Source organism: Pecten maximus, chromosome 1 (assembly GCF_902652985.1).
Source record: "Pecten maximus chromosome 1, xPecMax1.1, whole genome shotgun sequence".
In the NCBI taxonomy this organism is placed as follows: domain Eukaryota; kingdom Metazoa; phylum Mollusca; class Bivalvia; order Pectinida; family Pectinidae; genus Pecten; species Pecten maximus.
The window spans coordinates 51409699-51423391 of NC_047015.1; the positions used below are offsets into that span (position 1 = coordinate 51409699).

The following is a 13693-nucleotide window of genomic DNA, read 5'->3' on the forward strand; positions in this document are numbered from 1 at the left end:
TATATATGCAATGTGCCCAATGTACGTTCTATATATGCAATATACCCATTCTACGTTCTATATATGCAATGTACCCATTGTACGTTCTATATATGCAATGTGCCCAATGTACGTTCTAAATATATTCAATGTACCAATGTACGTTCTATATATTCAATGTACCCATTGTACGTTCTATATATGCAATGTACCCATTGCACGTTCTATATATGCAATGTACCCATTGTACGTTCTATATATTCAATGTACCCATTGCACGTTCTATATATGCAGTATACCCAATGTACGTTCTATATATGCAATGTACCTTTTATAGTTCTATATCTGCAATTTAACGTTTACACGTCCTATCTCCGTAATATACCTCTAGGTCAGAAAAATGAAATAAATCTAATGAAATTCAGATACTACAATTTGTCTCCAAATTTGCACATACTGACGTTTTAAAGAAGTTTTTTTTTAATTTAGAATTCAATACGCCACTCGAATAACTTCATCAAAGGCTTTAGATAGTATAGATTATAAGACTCTATCATATGTGGTCATGTAGGATAGGGATATTCCACCCGAGGGGTCACAAAATGTGGTAAAACCCGAGGTTTCCACCCGAGGGGTCACTGTGACCCCTCGGGTGGAATATCCCTATCCTACACGAACCACATATGATTGAGTATTTTTCTCTCATTCCCCAACCTAAAATTTGCAAAAATAGGCACTACATTTTTGTATCTGTCGATAGCTTTCTCAGATAGACGCAATTTTCTCTCAATCCAAACTTTTTTTCTACTGCATATAATAATAAAGAACAGCGCCAATCGATTTACCATACCCCATATATGCAAACCATTCATTTCCACAGTCTAACGTTGTTTCAGCAGCCCTGTCATTGCAAGCGAAGCCAAATCACTTGATTTAGTTAGTGTGAGCTAGAGTGTCCTTTCGCGTGAAAATATAGTGTTATGTTTTATTAATAAAAAACAATAAAAGAACGTGCTTTTTTTTTACATAATTTATATCATAAATAAAAAAAAAATATTATCTGATTACATATCTTAATTCAATGTATTGTTGAAATGTTTAAATCATGGAGAGATTTAAAGTACCGGCGACCTACTTTTGTATCATTGCGCGCGCGTGGCTATCCTACACTGGAAGCGAGGTAATACACACACAGCAAGCATGGGTGTATTTACCTGGACAGACCAGTATGATACCGGTAGGGATGAGAGACAAATATGCATAGTTGGAAAAAAATCATAATTAAAAATCGGCACCTCAGTATAATTGATAATCTATAGTTTACCTTCTGATTTTGTTATACGTTATTTAAGATAAAACAGTATATATCAATACAGAAAATATAAGATAGGGGTCACACTTGTTGGACATCATAGCAAGCCCTAGTAAGAATATGGCGATGTTAATTCCGTGGAGGATTGGTATCCATGCTAGTATGAAAGTACATTTACTTTTAAAATTTACTAGTGGATCTTTTGTGTAATAAAACTTAAATCTGAGTACCTTACAGTTTGTTTATTTGCTGGGTTTATCAGCCCGATAACAGTCAGGGGTCATTTTGAAATGGGGGCTCATTGTAGTAGTTGGTGACTACCTCACTGGACAAAATACATGGGGTCCGTCTCATGCCATGTGATAACTTAATAAAACTATTTACTGACGATCTGTATTTTCTCGTGTTTTCCGTGTAATTCAACGAAATAACTTGATAAAATAAATCAGCCAAACATATGTTTTAATGCTGTTTTTATTTCTATCAAAAATACATATTTTGTACATAAAATGATTGCGGATGAATACACATACTATAAGCATTACTAGGTCTCTGATGACCTGTTACTCTGCTTATGTAATATATCTATATTAAATACAAAAATGAAATTGACACTTACGTGACAAAACTGTTATGATAAACAGTAATTACTACTTATATAAACGAACTGTTATGATAGATAGTAATTATACTTATATAAACGAACTGTTATGATAGATAGTAATTATACTTATATAAACGAACTGTTATGACAGATAGTAAATACTACATATATGAATGAACTGTTATTATAGATAGTAATTACTTCGAATGTAAATGAACTGTTATTATAGGTAGTAATTACTACTTGTGTGTGTGAACTGTTATTATACATAGTAATTACTACATATGTAAATGAACTGTTATGATAGGTAGTAATTACTACATATGTAAATGAACTGTTATTATAGAAAGTAATTACTACTTGTGTGTGTGAACTGTTATGATAGGTAGTAATTACTAATGTAAATGAACTGTTATTATAGAAAGTAATTACTACTTGTGTGTGTGAACTGTTATTATACATAGTAATTACTTCGAATGTAAATGAACTGTTATTATATATAGTATAATTACTACATATGTAAATGAACTGTTATGATAGGTAGTAACTACTACTTGTGTGTGTGTGAACTGTTTTTATACATAGTAATTACTACATATACATATTAACCGTTATTATAGATGTAATTACTACATATGCATATTAACCGTTATTATAGATAGTAATTACTACATATGCATATTAACCGTTATTATAGATAGTAATTACTACATATGCATATTAACCGTTATTATAGATAGTAATTACTACATATGCATATTAACCGTTATTATAGATAGTAATTACTACATATGCATATTAACCGTTATTTTTGATAGTAATTACTACATATGCATATTAACCGTTATTTTTCATAGTAATTACTACATATGTGAATGAACTGTTATGATAGACGGTAAATTAATACGTATGTGTTATGTGATAATAACAGAAAGACCAAAACACAATTTACTGACATATTCAAACCACATCAAGTTACAGAGATAATTCCAAACTAAAGTTAAAGCGAGGTACAAGGTGGTGTATTAAAACAATACTGTTAATTACTTATCTTATAACAGCTGTCTTTGAATAATCCTTTCCTATCCGTTTCTCCAACAATTCTCCCTTTAAAGTATACCCGGAACGATTTGCTATGTTAAGCTTAAAAATGTGATTTAGGATGAAACTAAAAATGCTGAAAGTCCGACTTTCATAGCGACTTTAGTTTTAGAGTAATTGCGATTTTTCTCGAAGATCTCGTTTCGGTGACCTCTGACCTGTGACGTCAGAGGTTTAACGGGATGAGAGCCGCCATATAGGAAATATATAGAAACAAACGTGAACACGTGCCTGCAATTAATGCGAATTAGACAACAATAATGAAAGTGCTGAATAAACTTTTTGAGTTATATTTGTGAATTAGTTAATAACAAGTGCTACCGAAACCAGGGACATATAATTTTCTTTTATAACGGGCCATATATAACGTGTAACATCTTACTATGCGTAAAACACCTACAAACATAATTTATGGTAAAATAAGCTAAATATATTCTAACATTGTATACAGTAATCAATTACAGTCTTAACACAACACAACCAATATATGAATGATGAATGATGTCCTATCACATAAGTTTAATATATACCCCAGGTCCAGTGTTATACTTGGTGGACCGCGGTGGCCGAGTGGTTAAGGTGTCCCGACACTTTATCACTAGCCCTACACCTCTGGGTTGTGAGTTCAAAACCTGCGTGGGGAAGTTGCCTGGTACTGACCGTGGGTCGGTGGTTTTTCTCCGGGTGCTCCGGTTTTCCTAAACCTCCGAACCCAGGCACGTCCTTAAATGACCCTGGCTGTTAACAGGAATTAGATAAAATAGACCACAAGCCCGGTCTAAAGCGATCAGCAGTCAGATGTGTACACCATCTGTCTAGATTTCATGCTAGTGTAATTCGCTCATATTTTCACTACATGTCAACAAAGTGCGAACACAAATATCTCACAATAGTTTACCTTCAATGCAGGAAAGGAATTAATCCTTGCGCGGTTGTCGATGAAATATGTCACACTGTTCAGACACGTATATTGTTCACGAGAGGGTACAGGATATCTCAGGTATGTTTCTGTTCGGAGTGATCGGTTGTATTGCGAGACCTCTGTCTCCGTTAAGTGTTTCATCGAGTATACTGTCTTTACCCTCCTTCATTTTATTGAACCTTACCGAAATTATCACCAGGTTGTCACCCAGCCGGATTTTTCTAAGTTTTGATTTGTTATTAGAATAGGGAATTTATTGGCTTTAAAATTTCTGTAGATCAAGCTACATGAATGCCTACTATTCAACTCGTAGCAGGCTTAAAACTGGCATTAACGATCTATTTTGTTGGGAAAACTGTCCGATCGAGAAAGAAAAACTTCCTAAAAAATAAACTTCGTCGGTTGAGGGATGTATAATCCCTGGCCTTGTATCAAGTACTTTTACACTTTAATATGAATGAGGACCATTGTTGAATATAGGATAAAATCATTAGCAGAAGGGCGTGTTTGCTTGACATATGTATCGAAGCGTTATAGACGTCATTATAGCCAATACACAAAAATAAATAAATAAATAAATGAAAAAAAAAAAAAAAAAAAAATCAGAAAAAGTAATTTGATTCATTTTTCTATATCATTTTACAATGATAATCTATTACACCTGCAAAATAACACATACTAAAATTTGAATCGAGACACCAATCTAATCTACATACGTGTATGTACGAACGAGGACTGAATATCTGCTGTATCTCATTGGCTGTCGTAAAATGATCACACACAAAAAATCATTTAATTCATTTTTTTCAGGATCGAGGATGGTTTTGCCTCTTGTCTTTTATTAAGAAGACTTTGCAGAACCAAATAAAGGATGTGTTTTACTTCCAGATACGGTTGATGCATTTTTTTTTATCAAATTAGCGTTATTTCCCCCAAAATTCTACTCGTTTCTATATGCGGATTCAGTTATTTGGTATCCGCGATATCTTTTCCGACACTTACACTATTTGTTACTTGTTTACGTATTTACGTGACCGGCACGAGGGACAACATTAACACTTGGTCGGTAAAACTGCAGAGTGCACCCCAGTGCCGCATTTTATTGTGTAAATAAACATGATGCACTTCATAGCATACTTAAAAACGAAAGAAAAGTGCCGGTCAATCTTCCAAATATTTACTTGAAACTATTTTGCGGTGTATAAACAGGTCGCAATTGCCAAACTGACCTTTAATTGACATGCTTTATCTTCATTTCTTGACGAATTTGTGGAATTTTGCAAGTTTGGACGGCAATTTACATTTTGCTTATCTCATTTAAAATGTCGTATTAATTACATTTGTTTGATCAGCATTGATTTTAAGCAATGAATGCACTAGTGCGATATTGGAAATATTCAGTGTTTTAAGTACCGAAGTTAGAAACGCACAAATGGAACGTAATTAATTAAATGAATTATATGTAGATAATTTACAAAGGCATATCGTTTATTTAGCAGAATGTTTTCAATTATTCGTACAAGTTGATATATTCAAAATTGGTAAACCACTGTCTGTCTCTTTGCGATGGTTGTTGATCCCAGAATGCTTGACAAAGTGAAAGTTGAAATCTTATACGCATAAATTTTATACATGATATTGTTTGATATTGTTTTGTCATATTTAATCAGTTCAAACATATTTGAACCAAAAAAAGATCAAAATGCAGCCTTTGTGTCAAACAGTGTAGATACAATTTAACGCTGGACTGTAAACAATGTTATGTCATAGGAATATGCAAGATGCAACAATGTACACCAATGTATATCTTACATAAATACACTTATTAAGAATCACAACATTAACCCACATTCGTAGGTAACAAAGACGCTTAACCTTGCGACTACCTGGTCCTATATTATCATTGTAATTACAATGGACTTTATCTATAATTCGCCCTGTCCTTTTTTCAATTCGAGTAAATAATGCGTTTACATTCCGGCAATCTCTGTTTTATGAGTTATTTGTTCATTCGGAAAGTATATTTATAGTTTATATAAACATTCCAATCAGGTGCAGGCTTGAAAAAAAAGGGGAAAAAAATCGTCATTCAATGGTCCTCAAGGACGCGACGACACTGACTGATTCATGGACGTCTTCTATTACGCAATCTTACTTATTGGAGCGCGAAGATCTGTCCATATGGATAGCATGTGACAAGCCTTTTAATGGCAAATCAGGTTGAAGTAAACTACATGTACATTACCTGCAACAAACATGGGAGATTGTTTTTATCAAAATAACTTATCTCAGATTTCTATTTGAGACTGTTTACATGCACAAAACTCACAAAACTTCAATGCGATAGTGTGTATTGTGTTTAGTTGTATCATGCTTTTCAATACATGTACGTAAACATTTGTCTTTTGATATTTTTGTTGATTTTATGTTGTTTTCTTATACATATTAACCCGTTTATAACCACTTATCGGCCATATTTATCTCTTTCTTTGTTGATGGGCCTCGAAGGAAATAATGATCTTCCAAGGAGTTGTGTATGCTTTCCAATAACACTTCTAAATGCAAATAAAACATGACAAAATAGAACGATATATTTTTTTTTCAAATCTGTTCAGCAATTTAAGCTGGTTAAAGCTAAATGTTTCTAGCATTCAGCCTGGTAAGCCCCCCTCTCCCTGGTAAGCACTACTTGATATTCGTGTACACATGAATCAATGGAGTATCATTTTCAGTGCAGTTCACTGAAATAACGTATTAAGCAAATATGTATTTGAAAATCTGATTTTATTTCTGTATAAAAATACATACATATTTTCATATAAAAGAAGCTAACGTTTTATATTTATATTTAAATGCTTTATATAAAAGTAACTGGTTAAATTGATCATGTTCCTTTTCTTCGCTTAGCTGTGTTTTAGTCCTGTGTATTAGTCATTCTCCGCATAATTAAACAAAACATATTAAGCATACACATATTTTAAAATCTGATATTATTTCCTTTGAAAAAAATACAAACATATTTCATATGAAAAGGTTAGCGTTTTTTAATGCACTCTATTTTATTTAATCAATATTAAAGTAACTGGTTGAATTGATTATACCCCTTTGCTTCGCTTAGCTGCATTTAAGTCTTGTATGTTAGTCTGAGAACTAAAACATCCCCGCTGAATTAAAACACCCGCACTCGGATGTTTCCGCCGAGTCAATCAGTGAGAAGTGGTTGGAGCTTGTCGCCAGAATCATCTGCATTTGCCAAAGTGACGCCAGAGGTGGGCGGAAAGATAAAGTATGGAGTAAAATGACAAATAGTATTCAGGTTTCTCCCGTCGATCATGCCTGTTTTCCCCGGGAAATAGCCTTTGTCTCGGGGAAGCAGAAACTTGCTATTTCCCTCACCCCCACACTTTAACTGTTTACTATGGAAGAATACGCATGCAATACAAATCACTTCGTCTCTTATTTCCGGTTGCTCTGATCATGTAATATAATTGTATTAACACAAAATTGTTATTTGAGAGTGAATACACACATTAAAACATCATAATTTAATCAATGCTACCTTACTTCCGGACACACAGTGTATTAAGAGTTTGTTCAGCATTATTTCATTTCAACTTCAGCAGCAAAACACTACAATTCAGTTTTAACACTCTTCCTGAGTTTATCTGGAATTTCCTCAAGCAGAAACTTCATGCGCTTTGCGTATAGATCCTTATCCATAAACGGTTCCATGTTTAAATTCATGTAGTTCCGTCCACCTGAGCCAAACTTTTTCCACTCAACGAGCTTGTCGCCATTTGGATTCCTGGAAAGGATGTACGTTATGCAGTATACTGTATTACAATTACATACTAAATCACATGGCCTAACTTTTGACATTAGGAATTATCAGGTGAAAATTAGTCTTAATTTCTTTAATGGATTGTACAAAAGACACCAGATTTAATCACCTATCACAACATTATACAATTATAGCACTTTGATTGTTCGATACATGGTGATATCGACCTAAGAAAAATTACCGACCATAGACGAAGACTGGGGTTGATATGTTTTTTTTGGTAGATATAACCATGTAATAACCGAAATCATTATGCTACCACTGCTTTATTATTGTTCTTGATTTTTTTTCCCCGCTGTCGTTGTGGCCCTTTTAGTAATAGCTGAATCCAAATTATCTAATATGGATACAATTCACTCTCCACTGAGCCAGGCGAATCGCGATGTTTTCAGCTATTTGTTGATGTCTGCTCCGTCCATTTTGGTCTATTTATAACCGAGCTATACACTTTTATCAAGTGTTTTGCTTCTTTCAAGTCAACATACTGTCATTACAGACGTCCACATGACATAGTTCTAACCAATCAGTGAGCACGAAAAATCAAGAAAAATAATAAATTGCGTTAAATACAGCAACGCCAAAATGAGTCAAATTCCATCATGCAGCTGTTCTGCCCTTCTAGGACTCGTCAATGATGATAAAGATATAAAGTGATCATATGAAGCGACAAACAGTATTGTCACAATCTAGACGGGGAGGTGAAAAAGACCAATAATTCGAAAAATATTCATGATTTTCAATTATGAATTTCAATACACTGTGAATTACATGTGAATATTCTGAACAGTATAACTACTCAAATGAATCAAAATATGATAATGTATATCGCAATTTACAACCTCCGAGATACATTATGTATACCTTTCAGTCACAATAAATGTTGAAGATTTAATCAAATTTTTATTTTTAACAAATCATATCAACAGATATTGTGATTGAAAACAAGATTACTTACCCTGTCTTAGCAAAGTTAGTCCAGTAGTTTACGAGAATTTCGGTCATTGCTCTTCCTTCTGGGCTAGCTAAAGATTCGTCAAGTTGATTAAAAGTCCCTGGGCCGAACAAATACAATAGATCTACTGCGTGACCGGCACCTTTTGACCATGGAAGACTGGGGAAAAGGTAGTAAAAAGAAATTTCTTGAGTAAACAAATACTGATATGTATTTGTATTTGTCTTTCCCCTTGAATGAAAATCGAGAAACTGTAAAGTTGGGGCAACCAAAGCAACATCTGCCCACAAATTACATATGCTCCTAGATTGTTCTTCTAGACTGTCCTCTTTGTAAGCTTGGCATATCAAGTCCGACACGAATGTTTCGTCGTTAAACGCGTCTCGAGCGATGACTGGTGCTAAGTCCTCACACAGTACAGCGGTAGGGATACCTTCAGAGAAATTTAACTTCCTAGACTGTTCTAATTTATAAAGTAGGAATGGTATAAGTGTTGCTTCGTTGTCTGTCGTTCCTGCCATAACATCAAGAGACCTAAAGAAAATAGATTCTTTGGACGTTACATCGTCTAAGCTTTCATGAGTCTTTCTAACGATTAATTCCCCATCGATATTTGGCCATAATATAACAGGAGCAACTCCACCGAAGTCCAGTGTACTAGGATCGATCTGGGCTTTAATTAAAACCTCTGCAGGCTTCTCCTTCAGACAAGATACAAGTGCGTTCTTGTCAATTGTCGAGTCGTTTTCGGTGATACAACCAACATGACTACCAATTCTCTTGGCAATCTTAAATGGATCCATTACACTCCAAATTTCGCCAATTCCAACTCCGCTCTGGGAGATGACTCTGTGAAATAATCCTTCATTACTTGGAATAATTGATAAATAGGATACTGCAAAGCCTCCTGCCGATTCTCCGAAAATTGTCACCGATTCAGGATCGCCCCCAAATGATGCAATGTTTTTATTTACCCACTTTAATGCTTCGATCATGTCCCAAAGGCCATAGTTACCTGGTAAAGCGGCATCCCCTGTGCTTAAGAACCCGAATAATCCGAGACGGTAATTTGTGGTTACTACTATAACATCTTTGAACACCAAGAACGAAGGATCAAGGAACCAATTGTTTCCTAACCGAAAGCCACCACCATGTAGCCAGAACATGACCGGCTTCTTCGTCGTCTTCGATACAGCTCCAGGTACATAGACGTTAAGTTGCAGACAATCTTCAGAAGTTATATTGTTTTCTGCCTTTATCCACATCTCCGGTAGGCCATTGACATCCTGTAAGCATGATGGTCCGAAAACTGTTCCATCTAAAGTTTCAGTCCACGGTTCAATAGGAACCGTCTTCTCAAATCGGAGTTTACCGATGGGAGGTTTAGCGTATGGAATGTTCCGGAACTGCACGACATCCTTTCCGAGTGTCGGAACGACTATGCCCTTGATAGGACCTGAAGGAGTGTTGACTACCGGTGGAGACTGACAGCTGGTCACAGCCAGGACTGCAGCCAGCAATACCGCTTGGTACACTGCCATTATTTTCATCCACTCGAATCTAGAAAGAGGATTTAAATAAAATGTGAATTTCTAGAATAGACATTATATATTAATGAATAACAACATTTGTTGTTGTAATTTTATAGGTTATATATTTTGCAACTTTGACCTGTTGAAATAGGATAAGAATCGAAACTATCTGATTTGCTGTTCATCTTAGTATCCGTCTTGTTAAACACCGTGGCTCTAAACTTGAACCGGGTTTTCTATTTGTTACTGGTAAAATAAAACTGGTTTCGTGAACCAAGAAAGTCATCATATTGTTTGGTTTGAATAGTTTCGATTCAAGAACAAGATGGCGAATGTTACACACTACTGCATAGTGTTCTCCACTGGCGTGATGTATGCTCTCATTAAATACGATTGGATATTGTGTATTTTAATTTCTCGATATACAATTTTCCCCTGTGAACTGATATATCATATTAAGAACTACATCATCTTTTTCTTTTTTCAATTTCGTATTTTTCCTCTACGCTTTGATAATATGATGATCAGACCAGCACACGTGTCCTTATTCATCTTATTAATTTTATTTCGTTTATAAAAAAAAGTCATATCTATAAACTGTATAAATTTTCGATGTATAATGTAATTCCGAACACGGAGAAGTTACCTATGTTGAGCGGTGGCATTTTTTTCATTACTGAATGTGTTCTGTATTCTCATTTTTCCTTTGACGAAAGCCATTTTTAAAAACAGAACTTTTTATTTTTAAGTTTTACTCTAAGAACCAGTTTAAAAACTAATCTGAAACTGTAAACGAAAATCTAAACCAGTTTATTTTGGAAAAAAATCACCTTAACAAAGAAATAACGGAGAGCGGACGTCAGTTGCAAACTTTGCATTTCAAGCAGTCACGCTACGGGTTCCTGCATAACTGAGCTCAATTACACTGCATGCAATTGTGCAACCTTACACACATAGTTGCACTACATACCTGTACATGTGTATCTCTACAGTTGTTTAAATATCCAATAGAATAAGAAAGGCATACTACAGTACATAAAATATGAGGGAAACATCTACAAACAAATAACTTTATGGGGAAAAGATGATTTACATACGATATCATATAATGTATTATCGGCATTCTAATAAATTAAATTATAAACACAACACAGCTTGCAATAGGAACGATTCAAATTGTATAACATATATATGCAACTGTCTACAAAATTATGCAACTGGGTGTGTAGTCTGCGATCAGATATCCACAAAATTATGTTTTATAATAACATATATCATACACTCTCTTTTCTACTATGCATGTTGTTTCATTAACTCTTATTAGCACTCAAACTGCTTACACAACTCTCTTGAAATAGTTTACCTTGAATATAAGAAAATCTCCTTCCGTACTTGCTGATGTGTTGTGTCGCACTGTTCAGGCCCGGCTTTGTGTATTTGGTATCGCATATGATTTTTTGTTGTTGTTCGGAGTGCTGCGTCATATTGCGTGACTCCGTTTCATCAGTGTTTGAGTCGAATGAGACAATCCTGCCTGATGGTCGTGGATGGTTTCCCCTTTGTTTTCTGTTAAGTGGGTCATTTGAGTACCAAAGAATAAAGCCCACAGAAGGCAAAAAAATCGGAGAATTTTTTTTTATTTAGGGGACATTGATTGATCTGTTGGCGTCTCCTTGACAGCCATCCTCATATGACCCTGGCTGTTAGTGTCTCCTTGACAGCCATCCTCATATGACCCTGGCTGTTAGTGTCTCCTTGACAGCCATCCTCATATGACTCTGGCTGTTGTCGTCTCCTTTACACTCCTCATCATATGGCCCAGGCTGTTGGCGTCTCCTTGACAGCAATCCTCATATGACCCTGGCTGTTGGCGTCTCCTTGACACTCCTCCTCATATGACCCTGGGTGTTGGCGTCTCCTTGACATCGATCCTCATATGACCCTGGCTGTTTACGTCTGTCCTCATATGATTCTGGCCATTGCGAGGACGTTTCTACCTGAGTTTATTGAACCTGATAAAAATTATGGCAAGATCGACTCCTGTCTAGATATTTGGCATCATTGATACACTCTTCTCGAAAAGAAAAACTTTCCTCTGGAAACTGCTATGTATTTGTGTATGCCTATCATTTGACTCAAGCATAACAACAGGCTTCTATATGGTATAAGTTCTTGATTTGGCTGGAAAATTTCTTTCTTTGAGAAATAAACATTTCATATATAGTTAAAAGTAACCTAGTCCGAGCGGTTATATAACACTTATTATAAACATTTACAGTGGAACTTCGTTAACTCGAAGTCGATGGGACCGCGAAAAAACTTCGAGTTATCCGAGTGTTCGAATTAAGCGAGTTATCATTTTTGGTGAAAAGTTTGGTCAATATTTGTCAACATTATATAATCATTATAACTTCGCTCTGTCGCTCATCAGTTTAGTGTGAAGACTGGTCAATACATGTAAATATATATGTAATGTTTCGTTATGTCACTTGTAATTTGGTGTAGTTTTGCCGATATACAGTCACGATAAAGTTTATTTCACTTAGTCACTTCAATAACGATCTGATGTAGAAAGTCATGTTTGCAAAAGCTAAACGATAAAACGGAATTCGACAAAATAACAAGTTATTAATGTCAAAACAAATAACCGTTTAAGTTTAACACAGATTGCATACAAAACGTAACAGAACCATTACCTTTTATTGGACATATATGAAATACTGTTTGATCGGCCTACTTACTTTTTGTTGATAACCACGCCATTTCCATGTGTATTAGCACCGGAAGTTGGGCTGCGCATGTGCGTATAAAATGTTACTGTAACTGAGTTGGCGTTTTATCCGATTTAATAGACAGCACTGACCGTTACAGTTGTACTCTGAACACCTCGGCAGTAATTACGCTATTGTTTCAGCAGTTTGAAGATTTAATAGGCGCCGGTGACTGTATCATTTCTACACATGTAAAAACATCAGCCGGGTAGATCTACCGGTGTGTCAGAGATTAGTTCCGCTTGAGCGAACGGGTAGATGAGTTGTTGACTATCGTGTGTACTGATATCGGCGACCGCCTTGGGAAATTACCTGATGTAAGTAAAGCAGTACTTTTTATCACCAAGACTTGTTTCTATAAGATTCAACCGACAATTTCTTTTATGAATTTATGAAACACTTATAATAGCATGTAGGTTAGTAGTGCCGATATGTTCAGTATTACAAACGGAATTTAGCTCTTAAAAAATGTCGGCGTTTGCCACCGATCGACGAAAATTATAGATATCTCCTTCGAGTTATTCGAACATTTCAAGTAGGATTTTTATTGTTGGGACCAAATTTTTACTTCGTATTATCCGAGTTTTTCGAGTTATCCGAATTCGAATTTTCCGAGTTTTTTTTACTAAGATAAAGAGATAATTCGGCCGGGACCGGCGAGATAAGCGGGGTATTCGAG

The 13693-nt window shown here is 35.2% G+C and overlaps 1 protein-coding gene across 1 annotated transcript in view; it reads right to left on the reverse strand.

Moving 5' to 3' along the window:
• The window catches only part of LOC117317000, a 27564-nt gene extending 15864 nt beyond the window's left edge, over positions 1-11700 (reverse strand). The window contains exons 1-5 of the mRNA XM_033871811.1: positions 11607-11700; positions 8715-10271; positions 7550-7723; positions 3895-3949; positions 3605-3734 (exon numbers count right to left, since the gene is read on the reverse strand). Coding sequence (XP_033727702.1) covers positions 3605-3734; positions 3895-3949; positions 7550-7723; positions 8715-10271; positions 11607-11692 — 2002 coding nt within the window. The 5' untranslated portion in view covers positions 11693-11700. The remainder of the gene's footprint in view (positions 1-3604; positions 3735-3894; positions 3950-7549; positions 7724-8714; positions 10272-11606) is intronic.
• Between the last annotated feature and the right edge of the window lie 1993 nt (positions 11701-13693).